Genomic DNA, 23,102 nt, shown 5'->3' on the forward strand with positions numbered 1-23,102 from the left:
GAAGTACATGTGGCAGGCCGACCTGCTGAGGAAGTACCACCTCTGAGACCGACGAGGAGGAGGAAGAGGAGGGAGAGGAAGAGGAGGAGGAGGAGGAGGAGGAGGAGGAGAGACAGCAACACAAGCAGAAGCATAAAACCATGACTGTTTCTTCTATCTGTGTGTGTGCCTGTTTGTACAGAGTGTGTGTGTGTGTGTGTGTGTGTGTGTGTGTGTGTGTGTGTGCGTGTGTGTGTGTGTTCATAGCCACTGCCTGTCTCTGTTGTACAGTATGCTTTAGGTTCTGGATGACTGTTCTCTGTGGAATACTGGCACTGGAAGATGATAACAACTCTCATCTTTATTCACTGATCGCTTCTTCTCAAAGGAAATCTGATAGCACAGTTTTATCCAATACTAAAGAGCACAAGTGTGTGTGTTCGGTGTGTGTGTGTGTGTGTGTGTGTGTGTGTGTGTGTCTGTGTGTGTGGATGTGTGTGTGTGTGTGTGTGTGTGTGTGTGTGTGTGTGCGTGTGCGTGTGTGGATGTGTGTGTGCGTGTGTGTGTGTGTGTGTGTGTGCGTGTGCGTGTGTGTGATCGTGTTACACAATCTTGACCCCTCGGTGTACTTGCTGCAGGTGGCCCAGAGGTCGTAGATAAATGTGCATCAGAACCATTAATAATTCATGCTACCCCGACAATGCACTTTCTAAAAATATCTGCTCTGCCTGAGTGGGATGAATAGCTGGTTCGATTTCAACACTTTCAGGAGGAGCGAAGGGGGACTCCAGAGGAAGTGGGACTTTTTTGTTCAGCACCATTCCATCCACTAAGCTCCCCTCGGTGTCACACCAGAAACTATCTTCTAAAAGGATGCAGTTCTGTTGAGTTGGATGTTAGATGTGTAACACAGTAAAAGATATGGTACAGTGCTCACAGTAGGGTTGTGGATCCTTACTTTATTCTAGTCAGAGAAGGGTCATCCATAAAGAAATATTACAAAGTGCTGGAAAAAGAGGTGTTTTCCCTGCAGGGATTCATTACAGTTTGTGTAGTAGACACACACACACACACACACACACACACAGATGCACGCATGCACACACACGCACGCACACGTGCACACATGCACGCACACACACACACACACACACACACACACACACACACACACACAGCAATCGATGAGGGGCTTTTTTCATCAATGGATTGGTGAGATACACAGTATCGCGTGACTCAACATCCCATAACAGATTGATGGTTTCTGTCCCAGCTGTTAGCATTGAGGCCAATAAATATTGATGATTAGGGACACTGATGGGAGTCATAGATATGCAGATACTGATGAGAGTGTTGAGTTATTGATGAGGACAAGCTGTTCTCGATCTAGATATTGTTGGGCCTTGATCGTTATTATTCGGCGTGCTTGACGACAACAAGGATTGTTGTCATTCAGGCACAAAAACAGTTCAACATGAAACAACGTCTTATTAAAGATTTACAAAAATTAGGTGAGGTAGAAATCTGAAACGAAAAAAGCACATCTATACTCATTCATTTCCATGCCAACGTGATCATTCTGCGGAACTTACAGTACTGCTAATTAGTGTTACACTGTTATGACTGATAACACAATACATTCCAAATCTTCTTTTCTCATTGTGAGATGTTTCCTTCACATTCCTACTACTTATAATAACTGCTGCAGCGTGTTTCAGAGCTAGCCGCTAACACACTGCAGCACCTTTCAGAGTTAGCCGCTAACACACTGCAGCACCTTTCAGAGTTAGCCGCTAACAAACTGCAGCACCTTTCAGAGCTAGCCGCTAACAGACTGCAGCACCTTTCAGAGCTAGCCGCTAACAGACTGCAGCACCTTTCAGAGTTAGCCGCTAACAGACTGCAGCACCTTTCAGAGTTAGCCGCTAACAGACTGCAGCACCTTTCAGAGCTAGCCGCTAACACACTGCAGCACCTTTCAGAGCTAGCCGCTAACACACTGCAGCACCTTTCAGAGTTAGCGGCTAACACACTGCAGCACCTTTCAGAGTTAGCCGCTAACACACTGCATCACCTTTCAGAGCTAGCTAACAGTCTCCCTGCCTACTGATTTATCACCAAGGCTTCAATGCAACAGCAAGGTTCATGCTTCAAGTTTTATTTGCTTTACAAAGTGCTGACAGTCAAATGTGCTCGTTAAAAGGCATGATTTAGAAGAGGCAGCTGTGTTTGGATAGCAACCGTCCCTGAACCTGGCAGAGGAGGTTTTGATGGTCCCGTCCCGCGGTCCGGGTGGTTGTAGTTAGAACAGCTGGTTGACGGGGGGACAGGGGGGACGGGGGACGGGGGTCCTGTGTGATCGTCAGCAGGGACTTACAGTGGGGTCTACGGGACATTGCTCAGTGCTTACATCATATATTCGACAGCGGGGAAGTTTTGAAAGGCAACTTTGAAATATTCATCCCTCTTTAATACTGTATTCAAAGACGGTAAATATAGCCTTGGTATTAAAGCCTGAGAGCAAACAAAGAAAATATTTTAGCATTGCAACACAAGCACGTCAATATTGTGAGCTTATAATAATGTCCACTAGCCATGGCTGTACCGAATGTTTTAATCATCAAACAGTACTTCACAATTGACCTGGTTTTCCCTGTTAAAAGCACAATGGAGTGAAATAAATAGGAAAATAATGTCATCGACATCATGAAAGACATAGGCCGTACATACAATCATAGTTCTGCCAAACACACATGTAAAGAGAGTTTAATGATAGCACGACATCCCACTGTACACAGATAAATCTAACATATTTAATACCAGACTGTCAGAGGACAATAGTGATGGTTGACTATATGGCCTGTTTACGGTCTAGTCTCGTATTTCAGAATGTGATTGAATTGGTACCAAAAGAGCTAAAATAACATATATATATAAATATATATATAGAACTAATTAGAATTAAAAGAAAATATATATATATCTAGCAATATTGTATTTATTTTTCTATTTAATAGTCTTTTTGTTTGTGGAAATCTTTTAGTTGCATCTGGACTGCCCTTTGCATATACTTCATAAATATATCTATATACACCATTAACGGAATTAATTAGTAGTTATGAAATATTCAGCACAAATATGAAATATATGTGATGATTTCCTTTACAAAACAGAAAGGAGAAACAATGAGTAATGTTCATGTGTAAGATATGCATCATGCATGAGCAAACCATATTTCTAGCGATGGATGCAAATGGGAGGACAGGCAGAAGGAAAGTAGGTCTACAATATACATAATGATTTCCCCTATTCAGTTATTTTTCTACCTTGTCGGGATATTCCACTTTCAGTTCAAAGTCTTATCTTGCCGCTCTAAAATTGCATAATAATGCATAACTACAGTTCAGTACATCCCATGTAAATATCATACTACAAGTAACCCAAAAATGTATTATATTTGATATGTATATAATAGCACAGAGTCCATCAGTCCGCCGGGTGTGTGAATGCGCTCATCGCTCTTTGAATAGAATGAGAAGTCTGAGCTACACAGAAGACTGACATCAATACTGTTCTATTCATTCCACACGGAATCACAGTGGAGGGTGGCTGGGATGGGCCTGTGCATAGTAGTAATAGTATATAGGATACAGTAGGTCTTACACACACACACACACACACACACACACACACACACACACACAGTGTGGGGGACACTGAATAAAGGAGCGTCATGTATGGAGCAGCAGTGCGAGTGACAGTTGCAGCCTTCTAGAAGGCGTCCTGCAGAGAAGGCTTGTGTTTCTCCCTCAACAGTGCCCCTTGAACAGCAAGCAAGCTATAGAAACACACAGCATGGTCATTCCTCTCATATTGAACGCTAAGAAAACATCTACGGAGGTGCAAAAGCATATACTGCCCGTTTTTCACATGTGTAAATATGGGGTCATTTTCTTTGTGTGTTGACAATAACACCATTCTGATACCAATACCATACCGTCTTGGTTACAATTGGAGTCACTGAACTGACTGAATGAATGAGTATCAGTGTATAGATTTTGTTACGTGTCTATTTAGATTTCGATCACACAGTCGTTTGTGTTGATTTCATATTGTTTCCTGTCACCTGACTACCACCCTATTGACAAGGTCAGTCTTAGTAAGTTCTCTAGTTTACAAGTCGAGAGCAAAGAGCAAAGTGGAATAGCTAGACACACGGTGGCCTTGAAAAGTAGATTGGAGCTTTTTTTGCACAAATGTAGAGTATAGGGTGAATTATACACAACAATGAAGTATTTGAAAAGATGAAGTTGTAAATATGTTCACCAAGGGTGGATTCCTAACTCGAGATATGCGTGCTTAACTGACATTAACTGACATTAACTGACATTAAATCTTGTATTGATGTCAATGGGAAATGAGCTTGATGATCCAAGTTACGCACGCGGATCTGGAGTTAGCACCCCCCCACCTATAACGCACAGACACACATATAGCCACATAAATAAACCCATAGAGCATATTGTCATCATCAGAGTCAAGAGATTATTGCATTTGAATAAGCAGAACGATTAATGGTTGGACACAGACCATTCTCACTCTCAAAACAAACCCCACAAAATATTCAGAACTGGACATCGTTACGACCACCTCATCCTACGCCGTTAAATGAATCACTGTCCATATCAACGACAATGAGAATGGATCTGATGTAAGTGAAATGTATGTGTGTATCCGTACCACAAGAGAGATGATTCAAAAGTATGCAATTTGATATTTCATTTGGAGCATTCTGTCTAAGACTGTGCTTTCTAGCTAGCTATACCCAGTGGCAGAGCCCTTGTTGTAAGTGAATGCACGTCCTGTAATTTTGTTCTTATGAAATAATGCCCTTCTGAATCTGTGATCCACAAAGAAACCACGGTAACAGAGTGACTCAGACACGATAGACCAGCACATGTAAACAAAAGGGTTGTCTGTTTGGTGTTGTTTTGAATACAAAAAGGTCCAGACTATTGTGCGCATGTTGGTATTCGAATTATTGCAGATAATTTAGTCTGTTCTTGTGAAAATATCAAAAAACTGAAATAATTGTTACCAAAAAAAAAAACTTGCAAAAAAAGATTTAAGCACAAAGTGTGGATTGTGTCTGCTGATGTTCCTCCACAGGTATAATACCATTCTGAATTAAAGACAGTACCACTTCATCAGAGATGTCTTTAGATACAAGCATAGCAATTTTGAAAATGTACCAGTACATTAAATAAAAAATAAATTCTGTACAATGACCTGTTTGTTGCATTCATTCTGGAGTTGTGAATAGATAAAATACTACTGTAAGCATTTTTCTCTCTCTAATATTCAGGACATTAATGGTCCAATATGTAGATTTGCGTATTGCTGCCCACACTGAAAATGTTTCTAATAGCACCAAACATGTGCATATTCTTGTAAACAAACCCAACATGAAATACTCATGTGAAGAATAGAATTAGAACGCTAGAATTTAGAACATGCTTTGTTTGGACCTATAGAACACTCTTCACCGAACATTCTTCATCATGTGATCTCATTCCTTGTTGCCTATCAAGGCCACTTTATTGACATGCTGGACCGTTAATGTCCAGAGGGTGAATGTGTTGCTGTTGGAAGTTTGAGGAGATCCTGGTCACCCTATAGATAGCATTGCTGGAGGGGAGAGGAGGGTACAGCATGTTCAGTATGTTACAGTGTGTTACTGAATGTAATGCTCTAATGTTTTACAGCATTTGAACAATATGTTCTAAAGTGTTAGAGTGTTATTGCTTTTGCTTGTTCTTCGGAACGCCTTGCACACACATCAAATTCCACTTAGCTCAAAATATGCACTGCTATAATCAGGACATATAAACATGGTAGCTAATGATGACATCAACCAAAGTCACACATACCCACACAGAATGCTATCCTTAGAGGGGCTGTTATTACAGTCTAGGCATGGTCAGGCGGGAGGGACGTTTGGGGAGGGGGATTTAATGCACTCATTTCATTCTCATGAAGACAACCTCCCCCCCAACCCCCCCCCCCTCCCCCAGAGAGGCCTACGCCCCCCCCACACGTCACTGCCGCCTCGCCACGCTCCTCAGGAAAATAAAAATTCACAATTAAAAAATAACTCTTTGTGTTCTCGCAGCATATGGACATGAATCCCAGCTATTTTTATGGGATGTTTGGCTCTGCAGCAGATAATTAAATGTCGATTTCAAAGGCAGAAGGAAGCCGAGGAGAGAGGCTCAGAGTTGGGATGAGCCTTTTTCATGTCCCTCTCGCCGTTGCACACATATCCATTTTTTATGCCAGATTTCCAAGAAGAAGAAGGGATGGAGATGAAATCAGCAGCAGAGAAGAGGGGTGACATCCCTCTACATTACAATAACATACCTTCATCCTGTGGGTTGAGCTCCTCTTTCCCCCCCCTCTCTCTCTCTTTCTCCCCCTCTCTCTCCCTCTCTCTCTCTCTTTCTCCCCCTCTCCCTCTCTCTCTCTCCCTCTTTCTCCCCCTCTCCCTCTCTCTCCCCCTCCCTCTTTCTCCCCCTCTCCCTCTTTCTCCCCCGCTCCCTCTCTCTCTCTCAGAAGGAGGGGGCTGGGCGAGAGCGTGGGACTGTTAGCTATCTCACAGATAAGAATGCAAAATGCTCAATTTTTCAGAGTAACGGATGAAAGCAGTCGCTCCTGTGCAGCAATCAGAAGATACATCAGCGTGCATGTTGTCATCAGTAGAGCCAAGTCCTCCCACAACAAGAACAGCAAGAACAACAGAAACACCATCGTGAATGACACTCAATGCCAACCATTATTCTGAACCTTCAAACAGCCTCGCGTATCGACTGACCTTGATAAAATCAGGGTCAGACAAACACTCATACAGTACATTCTGCACACAAAGGAGACTGAGCTGAAACAAGCTGAGCTTCTGCCAGTCAATTCCTAGAGAGCCACACCCAACTGGGACTTGGGCTTGTTGTTGTTTCGGGTGGAAAAAAGCACACAGCATGAGGTTTTATTAATCATCAATAACATCGGATGTACATGTTATATGTTATGTATGTTACTGAGGAAAAGGTCCTATTCACTGGCCTGTGAAGTGAACTATGCGAACCATCAAACACCATCAATACAAGACTACCCAAAGCATTTGACGTACAGTACCAGTCAAAAGTTTGGACACACCTTCTCATTCAATGGTTTTTCTTTATTTTTTATTATTTTCTACATTGTAGATTAATATTGAAGACAAAACTATGAAGGAACACATATGGAATTATGTTGTAAACAAAAAAGTGTTAAACAAACCAGAATATGGTTTATATTTTAGATTCTTCAAAGTAGCCACCTTTTGCTTTGGTGACAGCTTTGCACACTCTTGGCAAGGTGTGTCCAAACCTTTGACTGGTAGTGTATATTTCATCAATGTAACACTGTATGATTGAGAAGACTATCCTTGGGCAATGCTTAGACTAGAGCTGCTCATTTATTGTTGGTTGTTGTGCCAATTAACAGAGGAACAGTCTCGGTTAACAGAGGAACAGTCTCGGTTAACAGAGGAATCGTCTCGGTTAACAGAGGAACAGTCTTGGTTAACAGAGGAACAGTCTTGGTTAACAGAGGAACAGTCTCGGTTAACAGAGGGACAGTCTCGATTAACAGAGGAATAGTCTCTGTTAACAGAGGAACAGTCTCGTTTAACAGAGGAACAGTCTTGATTACCAGAGGAACAGTCACTATTCCACTTCTGTAAGACAAACTGCCCAACTTCATGACCATGTACTGACAAAGCCATGACCAACTAGTTCAGTTCAGGAACACTCACTTATTGAATATAGAATGGTTAAACAATTAGGCTTGGCGTATTTGGTTGGCTCCACTTAAAGAGCTCTCTGCCTGGGGACTCATGTACTGTATATGACATGGCAGGGAGCCCATACATCTATCAACCCCCCTGTTAGATACAGACGGAGCAGAACCAAAGCAGGTGGAGGCTGGAGGGTGGGGGTGGTGGTGGTGAGAACAAAAACAAACGAGGAGAGGAGAGGAGAGGAGAGGAAGGCAGAGGAGAGGAGAGGAGAGGAGAGGAGAGGAGAGGAGAGGAGAGGAGAGGAGAGGAGAGGAGAGGAGAGGAGAGGAGAGGAGGGGGGCTGAGAAAGACCTGGCTTTATTAAACAACAATACACAAACAGAGCACAGAACTGAGCCTTAGGGGAACACGATAAGCCTTTGGATTTTGTGTGAGATTAACATTTAGGTGTGTGTTTTCTCTCTCTCCATCTATCTATCTCCCTCCCTCTTTCTGCCCCCTCCCTCTCCTATCACATCTCTTTCCCCCACTCTCCCCCTCCTCTCTCTTCTCTCTCTCTCTCTCTCTCTCTCTCTCTCTTTCTTTCTTTCTTTCTGCCCCCCCCCAAACACACACACCTCTCTCTCTTTCTCTCCCTCTCTCTCTCTCTCTCTCTCCACATCTCTCCATCTCTGTGTCTGAGATAGCCAATCACTCACGAGGCATCACAAACAGATACAAGCTGTGGCGCAGATTGTAAACAGAGTACTTGGAGGGTAGCAGTGTTGAAAGAGTCTTTAGGGGGCAACGTGTTATTTACTTCTCCTTCTCCAAATGTTCCATCTCCTTTCAGGAGGAGGAGGAGAGGGGCATCCTTTGTTTCTCTCTCTCTCTGTTTTCTCTCTCCGTTTTCTCTCTCAGTTTTCTCTCTCAGTTTTCTCTGTTATGACAACAATGGAGGAAAGCGGTGTTCACCAAAGCTAAGTAAACCCAAACCACAAAAGCTGATGACCAGCGTTCAGTCACAGAAATGGATTGATGGTTTTTGTTTGGGAGAGACGTTTTTCCAGATACGGCAAATGATTGCAGACACTGACATGTGGTCTTGATGGGGAGGGTTTTATCTAATGATCTATAATGATGACCTACCACATCAGCCAGGGTCAGAATGCTCATTACATGATGTCTTCCACAGGCTCATTAGCAGCTCCAGGGTTAAGCTACCTCGAGGCATTGATCTAGGATCAGCTTACCCTTGTTAAATCATTACTTCAACCGTTAGGGGTGAACACATAACTGACCCAAGATCAGCGCCCAGGACAACTTCATTCTACACCTCCATGGCTCATTCCATCCCAGCATTCTACACCTCCCAGCATTCTACACCTCCCAGCATTCTACACCACCCAGCATTCTACACCACCCAACATTCTACACCCAACATTCTACACCCAGCATTCTACACCCAGCATTCTACACCACCCAGCATTCTACACCTCCCAGCATTCTACACCCAGCATTCTACACCCAGCATTCTACACCACCCAGCATTCTACACCTCCCAGCATTCTACACCCAGCATTCTACACCACCCAGCATTCTACACCTCCCAACATTCTACACCCAACATTCTACACCCAGCATTCTACACCTCCCAGCATTCTACACCCAGCATTTTACACCCAGCATTCTACACCCAATACTCTACACCACCCAGCATTCTACACCCAATATTCTACACCACCCAGCATTCTACACCCAGCATTCTACACCACCCAGCATTCTACACCCAACATTCTACACCACCCAACATTCTACATCACCCAACATTCTACATCACCCAACATTCTACACCCAACATTTTACACCACCCAACATTCTTCACCCAGCATTCTACACCACCCAACATTCTACACCCAGCATTCTACACCACCCAACATTCTACACCCAGCATTCTACACCACCCAACATTCTACACCACCAAAACAACACAGGAAATGTAGCCGCCATTTCTGCAGAGTCATTTGGTGATGCAATAGCAATTGATTCATGCCTGTGGCATCCTATTAGTCCAGAGACGAAAAGCTGAACGGATTTCTCAGAGAAGGCGTGTAAATAAGAATGAAAAAAACGTGTGACATTATAAGTGCATCATGTTTGAATATTTACAGTGTTAATTAAAGCCTCCGGAGGGAATAGACTCTAACATGCATCAGTAGCCGGGTGTAAAATCACCTCTTAAATCTAAGTGGTGTGAACTCCCCCGCTCCCCTCCGTAAGAGAGCAATAAGCATGCTGGTTCGAGACCGAGGCTAATGTATAAAATGTTGATCAATTTGCCGGTTGCTTTATGAGGTTGTACTCTTCATTTCTATTTAGTCATTCCATCTCAGGTCATGAGGGAATACCAGAAACAAAACAAAAGAACTCTAAAGATAGAGCATCGAAACAGGGTTCCACTGATGAGAAAACAAACATGACCCTCAGGGGTATCTCTCTCTCTCTCTCTCTCTCTCTCTCTCTGTCTCTCTGTCTCTCTCTCTTTCTCTCTCTCTCTCTCTCTCTCTCTCTCTCTCTCTCTCCCCTCCCTCTCTCCTTCTCTTTCTCTCTTTCTCTTACTCTCTCTCCATCTCTCTCTCTTTCTCTCTCTCTATCCTGCAACATCATTTACGGTCCACAGCATCCCAGAGCTGATGACGTACACCGCAAGTGAAAAAGAAGAAAAAGAAGAAGAAGAAGAAGAAGAAGAAAAGAAGAAGAAAAAGAAGAAGAAGAAGAAGAAAAAGAAGAAGAAGAAAAAGAAGAAGAAGAAGAAGAAGAGAGGGATGAAAAAGATTGAGAGAATCTCTACAAGTGCATGCACCAGTCGGGGAGAGAGGAAAAGAGCAGGAGGATTGGAGGAAGAACAGACTGATCCATTTATCTTCACCTAGACAGAGCAATAAAGAGGGAGAGAGAGTCCGTTGTGAGAGAGTCCTCCGTGTCTGCAGTTTGCACAGTCTAGGCCCTGATTACAGAGAGGAGCCTGAAAGCACTTTGAGAAAGCATTGAGCGCTGCAGCGGAGAGTCAGAGGTGGCGGGGAGGTGGGGAGGTGGGGAGGTGGGGAGGTGGGGAGGCGGGGAGGTGGGGAGGGTTAGAGCTCAGGAGATTAAATGACCATCAACTCCCCTGAGCGACGGAGCAGGGTCACTGCCTGAGGGCAGGACCGTATTAGGAGAGAGAAATGATTGACTTCTCCAACAGGTAGAGCTCATTATCTTAACACTGACAGGCAGGAGACATGATTGGTACAAAACAGACTGTGATGGTTAAAGGGCCAATCTCGGATTCAAGAAACAATAAAGCGGGCTCCCCGCCACTTTTTCTGGTAAATAGCTGAGGGACGGGGCTGGAGAAATGCAACCACTCTCAAATTCGTAGACGGAGCTTTGTATGCAAGGACTGACCATCCATGAGATCAAAATGATCGTTTTGTTTTTTTAAATATGTTTTTTAGGGCATTTCTGCTTTATTGGGATAGAGACAGTAGAGATTGACAGGAAGGATGGGAGAGAGAGGAGGGATGACATGCAGGATATGTCGATGACCGGAATCGAACCAGGGACCTTGCAATGATATGGTATGCGCCTTAGTGTGCTACGCCACTGAACACGCCCCCACAATGATAGTTTTAACCATGTTTCGAAGCTATACAGTGCATAGCTACAGAAGCTATACAGCTTCCTAATGAAATTGTGTACCTATACACGATAGCACGCATTCCCAATTGCATGTCCTGGTTGACGGATTAGAGAGATTTTTGGATGATACAGTACCAGTCAAAAGTCTGGACACACCTTCTCATTCAATGGTTTTTCTTTATTTTCATTATTTAACTACATTGTAGATTAATATTGAAGACATCAAAACTATGAAGGAACACATATGGAATTATGTAGTAAACAAAAAAGTGTTAAACAAACCAGAATATGTTTTATATTTTAGATTCTTCAAAGTAGCCACCTTTTGCTTTGATGACAGCTTTACACACTCTTGGCAAGGTGTGTCCAAACTTTTGACTGGTGCTGTACGTCCAAAACTGAAGATAGATAGATAGATAGATAGATAGATAGATAGATAGATAGATAGATAGATAGAAACTTTATTTATCCCTAGGGGAAATTCAGGTTCCAAGTAGCTTAAAGACATAGAGACATCGCACATAACATACACATACATAACATAACATACACATACAACATACAACATAAGCAGGATAAATAAAAAAAAAAAGATAAGCTACATGAGGGTGAATTTTAGTAAGTTACTAAAAAGTTAATCGTTTTTTAACTTTAAGGTTAGGCAGTAGGCGTTCACTTTGAGTGGTAAGGGTAAGTTGTCAGGGGAAGGCATTAGCAACCATCACCATTAGCAACAACAATTAGCAAATTTGTCCATATTACGGATTGTAAAGCAAGCTGCTAATGAGGCCACCACCCCGCCAACCTCCTTATGCGGTGTTCTGCCTTCCGTAGTCACCTGCCAGTACAGCTAAAAACGTCAACCAGGACACACAATTGGGAACACGTACCATTGTGTATAAGTATTTAATTGAAAATGTAAATCCTTTTCTCACAGGGTCACATCGAATTATATTACCTCCTGGTTACACAGACGTTGGATTTTGACATTGAAATGGGAATACACTCTTGCCATATTAAACAACTGAGCTTCATCTACTGTAGCCTACTGTATAACATTAGCTTCTACTGTAGCCTACTGTATAACATTAGCTTCTACTGTAGCCTACTGTATAACATTAGCTTCTAGTACTGTAGCCTACTGTATAACATTAGCTTCTACTGAACCCTACTGTATAACATTAGCTTCTACTGTAGCCAACTGTATAACATTAGCTTCTACTGTAGCCTACTGTATAACATTAGCTTCTACTACTGTAGCCTACTGTATAACATTAGCTTCTAGTACTGTAGCCTACTGTATAACATTAGCTTCTACTGTAGCCTACTGTATAACATTAGCTTCTACTGTAGCCTACTGTATAACATTAGCTTCTACTGTAGCCTACTGTATAACATTAGCTTCTACTACTGTAGCCTACTGTATAACATTAGCTTCTACTGTAGCCTACTGTATAACATTAGCTTCTACTGAACCCTACTGTATAACATTAGCTTCTACTGTAGCCTACTGTATAACATTCGCTTCTACTGTAGCCTACTGTATAACATTAGCTTCTACTGTAGCCTACTGTATAACATTAGCTTCTACTACTATAGCCTACTGTATAACATTCGCTTCTAGTACTGTAGCCTACTGTATAACATTAGCTTCTACTGTAGCCTACTGTATAACATTAGCTTCTACTGTAGCCTACTGTATAACATTAGCTTCTACTGTAGCCTACTGTATAACATTAGCTTCTAGTACTGTAGCCTACTGTATAACATTAGCTTCTACTGTAGCCTACTGTATAACATTAGCTTCTACTGTAGCCTACTGTATAACATTAGCTTCTAGTACTGTAGCCTACTGTATAACATTAGCTTCTACTGTAGCCTACTGTATAACATTAGCTTCTACTACTGTAGCCTACTGTATAACATTAGCTTCTACTGTAGCCTACTGTATAACATTAGCTTCTACTGTAGCCTACTGTATAACATTAGCTTCTACTGAACCCTACTGTATAACATTAGCTTCTACTGTAGCCTACTGTATAACATTAGCTTCTAGTACTGTAGCCTACTGTATAACATTAGCTTCTACTGTAGCCTACTGTATAACATTAGCTTCTACTGTAGCCTACTGTATAACATTAGCTTCTACTGTAGCCTACTGTATAACATTAGCTTCTACTGTAGCCTACTGTATAACATTAGCATCGACTGGCCACAGTCTTATGCCTGTTGCATTCCAAACAGCTCCTTTTCTCTCTGTGTCGTCCTAGACCTCCAGCCCAGGTAAACCCGACAGCCATTTAGCAGTTCTTTCCCTGGAAATAAAGCTATTTCACCAGCCAGCGGCAGAGAGAGCTGTGCCGCGTCACAAGGGACTCTCAAGTTAGCTGGTGGACAAGGCCTCTGAACAGCAAGGGACTGGGATAATTGCTTTTGAGTCACTGTATTAGTTTTCTTGTCACAAGATGTTGCACATAAATCACTGCTCCGTAGCATAAGTCCTCGAGGGGGGGGTTAGGTTGACATCGATTCCAAACCCCCCTTTAATGAGTTAGGGGATTTATCTCTGTTTATTCAAATGCAAGGTTTCCACCTGAGAGACGACATTTAAGGGTTTAAGAGAGACATTTAGGAATCGAAACGCTTTCGGTGTTCACAGTATCACAGCTGGTTGCTGTTGCTGCGGGTGTAAGACAGCTCCAGGGTAAAGATACCTCCGGGCAGGGGTCTTGAGTTCACTTATCTCTCCCAAATCCTAACCAAAATGTGAAACTGGCCCTTAGACTACCATCCTGGGACAAGTTTACCTCACTCCTATGAAACATAAAACAACTGTTGCTATTATTATATAAAACAAGATGTGGAGATTTAATCTGACATGTTGTGCCGTTCCACATCTACATCATATACGACACAGACGTTACAAAAATACTTGTTGTTGTTTTCATGTTGATGTTTCAGATGATGAATGTAGCCTTCATATGAAGTGTTCCCGGTTCTGAGACAACTTTGTGTACTCCGATGCAATATGCATGTAGAACTACTTGTTACAGTACATGTACTGTAAGAAAAAGAATGAAAGGAAAAGTTTCAAAGGGAGAGGAGAGGTTTCCGCTTCGTTTCCGTTCTCAAATAGGATATGTTTAATAACACCCAGCGATGGGTCTTTTAGATGCCTGTATGACATCATCAGCTTAGCCTCTCTGCCTCTGTCTCCCCGTCAGGGAACCATACCTCTTTGCTTCAGTAAATCCACAGCCTTCTGCCATTGTTGGGGTCTAATGCACCCTGCCACACAAAGAATAGACCCTCTTAAGTGAATCTCTATAAATAGCCCAATAGAATATCAAAGAGTTTCTTTGAGATCTGCATTCAGCCAATTGAATCACGGCAGCGAGGTGGTAATGTGAGCTACAAAGCAGGAGCTGGGATGTTTTGCAGCGGGCATATTTAACCCCATCTGTGCACCTTGTTCGAGGTCAGCTGCAGCCAGTGGGAAAAAAAAGAACATGATATGTTACAATGAAATATTTATGCTGGAAATGGAATGATATCACTGGGTGCAATCCTACGTCCTCTCGCAGTATCAGGATAAAGCCTAGCGGAGTGGAGATGGAGGAGAGAGATATTATCTTGGGATGGAAAGTGTGAGCATACGCACAGTAGCTTGACGTTTTCATGAAGAACAACAAACAATCGCCCACTACACTGAACACAATGGGTCCTATGTGTAGATCTCTGCATTCAGTCATCTCTCATGCTTTATGGAGAGCTCAATAAATTCGATTTTCACTCTCTTCCACGTCCCCCCTATTGTTGCATGAACAATACCTATATAGCCTCATCTCTTCAGCTGAAACCACGGCCTCACTCCATGTCCGGGGAGGCTGGTGAAGGCAGAAGTCGGAGGACGGGCTCATGGTAATGCATGGAACAGAATAAGGGAACGGTATCAAACACAGCGTGTTTATATCCTCCAATCTTTGCCTCCACCGGCCTCTACTGGTCCACGTCCAATTTACATAATGATGAGTTGTTCTTTTACAGGTCAATTTTTAAATACATCACACATCAGTACACGCACACATGCATTTATGCATAAAAATAATGATACGTACTGTATTGTTTTGTTGTATAGAAATCCTGACACACGAAAAAACAACAACAATGTCGCCTAGACCTTTCGGCAGGGGATGACAAATACATGATTGCCTTTTACACGACCGCAAACAATCTGACTGCTCCTCTGGAGAGGGAGCTGTCACGCTGCTACAGAGGCGACATCATATCGTAAATATCAATACGAGCGAGCGTGTTCTCCCGAGGAAATTGCTGGAAGGGAGGCTCATGAATTAGGTAGCAGACAAGCAGCGGAAAACCGGGCCAGGTGTACACCTCGCTATTCCAGTGATCTTCCTCCACACACATCTCACCTAGGGAGAGATAACAGCAACTGATATCAATCTAGGCTTGTTAATAACTGCTAATAAGGACGGGCTGTGATATGTGCCTAGTTGACACTGCAGTGGTAACAGAGCTGGTATAACAACAAGGAAAGATGTAGAACAGCCGGTAACCCCCGCCCCCCCTCCCACCAACACACACACACATTACATTACATTACATTACATTACATTACATTTATGGCATTTGGCAGACGCCTTTATGCAAAGCGACTTACAACAAAAACATTTGTTTAAGTAAGTGAATCATCTATCCATCAGTCATCATAAGATAAAGTAATCAGTGCTCGGACCAGGGGCCGTAGGCAGTCACAATGCTAGAAGAACACACACACACACTGATTGGAGGGTTGCTGTAATCACAACTACAGTCATTGGTCAGCTGCTACATTAGTAATAACATGAATAAGAAAACAATGAATAAAGACCTAATAAATATCTGTAGTAAACCCCCCAAATTGCTCAATTAGCTCCTTCTTAAACACGTATAATCTACAAATGAGTGCCTTATAAGTGTTCCCCATCTTAAAGTGTTACAAGCCTATACAGCCTGTAAATCTGAAACACATAAAGTGCAACTGGGCCACCTTGAGATTCACTGTAACCAGAGAACCCTTGTGCTGTGACGTGACCCTCTGTGATACAGCTCCAGAGTTGTATGGTACAGTAGTGTCATCTTGATTAGTTACTCTTTAGTCCTGATAACCTGGTTCTGTTTGTCCTTTCGGGCCACCATGGCGCCTTACAATACACACCCACACTTATTATTTCACAAACTTTCATATCGACGTTTTCACTACAGTACATTCCACACTCAAAATGAGTCATGGTGGTGAGAAACTAGAGAGCATATTGAGTATTCTCAACGTATCTGCAGTGCTGTACCTACCCAGAGGTGTTACCAATTAGCCGGACTCCATCTCAGAGACTCCTGTTAACCCTCCATTATGTGTCCCGTCTGGCCAGACGGACGCCTGTGGAAGAACCATAATGGAGGCCTTTTGTCCTCCCTAATGACTTCACCTCTGAGACAAACCCTGCCATAACAGAGATGAACCGGTCAGTTTTCCAGTCATTTATAAGGGTCTGTATCCCTCTATTGAGCAGAGGCTGCGGGCCGTCAGGGCCAGCAAGGCCTTCTCTGCTGGCCTGGAGATTGTCAGAATCAGAAAATTATATTTTTATAATTTAATATATATATATATATATATATATATATTCTTTTTTTTTTTTTTTTTTTACAAAAGTTCGTTCCCATCAGTCTATTAACGTCCTTTAATTGCTGCTCTCTCCCTCAGTTGCGCTGCTTCCAGTGCAGCTCATATAAATTAGAGCTTTTATCCAATCAGATTTTCCACCTGTGCTGTCTCCGGGTGAAAAATCTCCCCTGAGGCCTTCAGAATCTCGAGTGAATCCCCTCTGCTGTTGAAGCAAAAGGGGACGATGTTGTTGTTGTCAAATTCTAGAACAGAATATTGTCATATTCTAGAACCAATCAGATTTCGAGTTTGCCATGTTGGGCGTGTTCTTTGACACGCCGGAGCCTTCTAGCTGGCCTGGCCGCCTAGGAGCATGCGTCAACTTTACGCATTGGCAAGTTTGGCGGTGACCATCCCAGTATCTACTGCCTCTGTCGAGCGGACATTTTCAGCCCTAAAACGCATGAAAACGTATCCAAGAAATAAGACTGAGCAGGCTCGACAGGCAGCACTGGTCTCCATGGCAATCGAGAAGGACCTTTTATTGGAACCGAAACGCACCGGTGTTCTGTACAACCTGTCATTGACTTCTTTATCAAGAAAGAAAGGAGGACGGATTTTGACTTCTAATGATGAGCAGCTTTGGTAACTGTGATGGACCATAGTACTGAAACGGAGCGGAGGAGACAGACAGACTTTATCCTGGCGCCGAGCCTGTAATTTATTATTATATTATAATTATTCCTTGCTTTAGATCATTACTGCTGGTGTGAATGATGTTCTGATTCAGTGGCCTGGCTGTGCCTGTGAGTGTGCGTGGTGGCCTGTGCATTTAGGCCCAGCAGCTTGGCTGGAATCCGTGAGGAAGCCTGTTGAATCCTGATGGTGCTATTTGTGTTTGCTTGCTTGGCGATGGTATGAGTAAATGTGACTGGTTGTTGTGAGTTTGTTCTTGTTTCTTTGGTAATGACTATGCGATGTCTATCTGTGATGCAGCATCCTGTCATCCTCCGTAATAGCGGTACATCCTTCATGGTTTCAGTCACCATGTATTCATGTCTCTGCAATTAGTGTATTGTACCTCTCATAGGTGTTGAGCCTCGCGTTAAATCCCTTTATTCCACTCGATAAAGGTTACTGTCACTGTGAATATGGGGTTGTTACGTCGAATGACAGTAGCCGACAGCCCTAATGTCATGGTGAGGTTATTCGAAGGCGGTTTAATTGCGGGAGGACAGCACCGAAGGCCTAGGTGTAAAATACACGGCCCGCCACTGATGAGTGAGAGAGAGAGAGAAAACCCCACTGACCTGTAGCCTCTCTCCTCTCCCCCCCAATCCCCCCCCCTCTTCCCTGTCTGTGTCCCCCCCCCTCCTTTTCCGTCCATGCCCCCCCCCCCCCCCCCCCCACCTCCTGTGGCTTTTTATAAGACCGAGAGCAGCACTGTGGCTGAGAAAGGCTCCACTTCTGCTTTCACTGAACAATGTTTAATATGAAAAATGCCTCCAGCCCCCGAGTGAAAGGAGAGGGCGAGCGTAATTTATTTTCATAGACATGTTCATATTTGGAGATTATTTCTGCAAAAGTCCCACTGTGGTTTGATGATGCAATCCTAAATCGTCGTTTCCACCACCGTCGGCATTACATTGTAAATGTGTTTTCCTTTTTTGGGGCTGGATATCAAATATATGTTTTTTTTCTCCCGAGTTTATTGTGAAATATCCTTTATTAATCACATGGTTTCCTGTGATTTATCACAAATTAATCCAAATTTTGGCTTGGTTAAATTAAGATCTAATTAAAGATGATTTCAGTGAAAAAACCCAACTCTTCACTGGGTTGTAAACATGATATAAGGGGCAGGAAACACAAAATAATCTGTAGCAGATGTTTATATTAGCATCTTCTCAGCCAATAACAATTCAACCACATGTGACACAAGTCTACAGTATCTACCTCCAGTATCTAACAACGCTTAAGTTGTGGGTTCGATTCCTGCTGGGACCATATAAACTGAAATGTGTGCACTCACTGCAATGTAAGTCGCTTTGGATAAAAGCGTCAGCTAATTGGCATATATATATATATATATATTACCTCTGTAACTGGTTACATAAAGTAAAAGGACATAAATAAACAATGTTCTCACTTGAATCTACTCCTCCGTATCAATGGTATTCAACATAACAAGCTACTGTATACAATGAGGATGAGATGCATGGATCTTATCAGCTGAGAGTCACAACAACAACAACAACAACAACAACACATAGTAAATAGGGCAAGAACAACTCCCCTGTGTTTCCAATTGAATTACCGTACTCTAGGAACGTGACTAACTGCAAAAACCTCTTTAATCCAGGACAAGAACGAGGCCTATATACAAAATCTGAGCCGTGCAACAGATGACAAACAGGGCAGATGGTGCACACAACTGCCCTTTGAGCATCCGCCCCGCCTGATTGCCTGGATTGCCTGGTTGCCTGGTTGCCTGGTTGCCTGGTTGCCTGGTTGCCTGGTTGCCTGGTTGGTGCACAGCTTGCAAAGGTCTGTTTCCCTCAGAGAGTTTGATGGCCCGCTTGAAGAAGCGCTGTGCGGAATCATTAATCTACAAATCACCTGCAGCAAGAAATACCCACCGGTTGTTGATCAATATCTATAGTGAATCTGCGCAGTGTCTTGTTATGGAATGGGTTTTTTTCCGTTGCAGGAATTAACACGTTAACTTTGGCAGCCCTAATCCTACCTGTACCAGCCTACAGCTAGGATTTGTTTTCTTCAGAAGGGTTTACTTTTGAAAGAGTCATCAGGTATACAATGTAAATGTTTTTCAGCCATCCACTGCAACAGGATCCTTGAAGTGTTGACAACTTAATCTACATGAGGCCTGCAACCAATAGTTGAGAAGCGTTTTTAAGTCACACACAAGAAAAATAACGATGTACATTCAGTATGCTTCCCTTTCACTCTCCCTTGAGTAATTGAGTGCAAGTCAATCATGCCCGGTAAGAGCAATCATTTTGCCCTTCTTGGCCTTTTACTCAGACCCAGATACTGTATATTTGCATACTCAAGTTTCAGAACAAACCAAAGCATTGCCTTCCAGGCATATGCAGAGGTCAATGTTATCTTTAATCAAGACAAAAGCCTCTCTCCCCACCTGAGAGCTGAATGAGGGGACCAGCTGGGACCCAGCATAAGCACACACCCCCGGGCATCCATCCTAGCTGCTTTTAGCTACATTTAGAACAGCATCTTGGCATAGCAACGTAGCAGCAATCACACACACGCACACAGACGCACACACACACACGCACGCACACACAGACACACTTTGATGACGTTCACCCCCCACCACACACACACACACACACACACACACACATACACACACATGTATGCATGCACACATACACATACACACACACATACATACATCCTTGCATGCATGCACACACACATGCACACATGATGTATACACATGCACATACACACACAGACACACACACACACACACACACACACACACACACAACAAACTCAGTACATACAGCACACATTCAGGACAAACTGTATGACATCTACATGTAAGGCATATGTGTCTATGTCTCCTGCTGCTGTCATGGACCAGGTCACTCCCGAAAAATAGATGTTATCTCAATGAAACTAACCTGGATAAATACAAAATAAATGTACTACATTGTCTCGTTAATTGAGTCAAAAAAAGATAGTGCAGCTCCTGCAGCTACAGTACTGAATGCTATTTTTGGAGCTAATGATGAGTTATAGATTTCATGGATTTGGGCCCATAGCCTGGCTCACTGTAATTAGGTATTCTGTTACTGGAGGGTAATCCATATATTCCATTAGACCCCCCAGTTTTAAAGAAGTGGTGGGCTCCTAATCTTAAATGTGTAGTATTGATCCTGGCTATGACCTCTGCCTACCGTACTGTACATGCACTGGAACTAACACATGGAGGATAGACATATCCCATCATGCATCTGTGTGTCTTTATCAGTTCCACTGTAAACATGTGCATGCTGCATTACAATCCCTCATGTGCTACATCTCACATAACAGTTTCTTTATGACATCACTCTCACATAACAGTTTCCTTATGACATCACTCTTACATAACAGTTTCCTTATGACATCACTCTTACATAACAATGTCATAGGGAAACTGTTATGTAACAGTGATGTCATAAGGAAACTGTTATGTAAGAGTGATGCCATAAGGAAACAGTTTCTGTGATAACAATGTCATAAGGAAACTGTTATGTAAGAGTGATGTCATAAGGAAACAGTTTCTGTGATAACAATGTCATAAGGAAACTGTTATGTGAGAGTGATGTCATAAGGAAACCTTGAATGGGAACTCTTCCATTTTAAATACTGGGAATTGGGATAGATTTTAATATTTTATTTGTTTTGAGAGAGTGATGTCATAAGGACAAAGTTTCTGTGATGTTGATGTCATAAAGAAACTGTTATGTGCGCGTGAATAGCTATGCCATAAGGAAAGTGTTATTTGATAGCCATGTCATGAGGAAACTGTTCTGTGATAGCAAATAGCTAAGTCATATGGGAGAGGGAGAGAGTCTGGAACCAGACAGCTTGAGAACAGTGAGTGTCAATGGAGCGGAGACATTGTGAGAAGAATCCAGCTGAACCCCTCTGTGAGGCAAAGCGTCTCTGTGTTCTATAATACCACTTTCCACACCCATTTTCTCAAGCTGCCAGAGCCCAGGAAAAGCCAAGCAGAAATTACCATCTTGTCTCTGACAAGCTCGATGGTAAATACATCTGAGGGAACGCATGAGGAGCGAAGGGAGAGGCTGTCTGTCATTTCCTTCTCCGAAGGATGCACAAAACGCCAGTTTTTAGTCTACAGTGAAAACAAGTCTGTAACTGTATATAGGAGCTTTGAAGGCTGTTCTCTGCACCCATGACCTACCATTTTAACCAAGACAGCCCTCATGCATATGTATTGCTCTACTGATTGTCTCTTTGAGTTCATTAAGAAACCACTCAGGCCCAGCTTGATCCTGGCTTGATTGTACGGTATTATTTGTGTTTTCTTTCATTAGCAGTGTGTGTCGTGTAAATCAACCTGATGCCTATCACGTGCTGTTAATATTGTGTCTTCACCTGTAACTAATTAGTGACACACTATCTAAACCGGTCTCTATCTCACAGCTTGACATTCAGAGTGCCTTGAACTGCAGCGCTAACCCTGATCACCGGTCTTAAACCCAATCCCAACCCAGAACTCACATCACCATAATCATTTGCATAATTAGAGAGCCTCATTTGACCCTGGGAAAACGGTGTGTCACAGTGATGTCAGGAAATGAATTCCATCTGAATGACCAATTACATCACAGTAGGAGTGCTTTAGTAGTCTTTATGGAAGTAGACACCTGCTATCATGACCGTTTATAGTGAACGTCTGTCTGAGACACATGAACGGTTAGGAGGGAATATGCAGATATAGCAGGGGAGGCTGGTGGTGGTAGAAATCGGAGGACGGTTCATTGTAATGCATGATGTTTTGATACCATTCCTTAATTCCATTCCATGCATTACAATGAGCCTGTTTTTCCGATTTTTGCCTCCACCAGCCTCCCCTCCGATACAGATAATAAGTTCTCTGCTCATCACAATAGCTTTCAAGGCATATAATCTACCCTGACCAGCTCTCCCACAGGACTGCAACATTCACCCTTTTGTTTATTTGGGTATCATTGATTCACTGTTATACAATCTTTCTTTACGGTCAACAAACTCAAAAAGTAGTTTGCTGACTTCCCGGTGTGGAGAAGCAAAGTAACCCGAGGTAATGAATACCCTACCTACTAGGAGGGTGCTTCCCCAACAACAAGCCTTGGATTACAAGTGACCTGAAGGCCCTCCTCAACCACAAGAAGAGAGCCTTCAGGTCTGGTGACAAGGGGTGCAGAG

At 42.9% G+C, this 23,102-nt stretch overlaps 1 protein-coding gene across 1 annotated transcript in view; it reads left to right on the plus strand.

The window, feature by feature from the left end:
* kctd16b (potassium channel tetramerization domain containing 16b) overlaps nucleotides 1–46 on the plus strand; it is a gene marked incomplete at both ends in the record, with an annotated part of 8,733 nt that extends 8,687 nt beyond the window's left edge. Inside the window, one exon of the mRNA XM_083664898.1 lies at nucleotides 1–46. This exon is cut by the window's left edge and continues 427 nt beyond it. Within this exon, the coding sequence (XP_083521024.1) occupies nucleotides 1–46 (46 nt within the window).
* Nucleotides 47–23,102: the final 23,056 nt, after the last annotated feature.

The sequence above is a fragment of the Argentina silus genome (assembly GCF_951799395.1).
Source record: "Argentina silus genome assembly, chromosome: 2".
Lineage (NCBI taxonomy): Eukaryota > Metazoa > Chordata > Actinopteri > Argentiniformes > Argentinidae > Argentina > Argentina silus.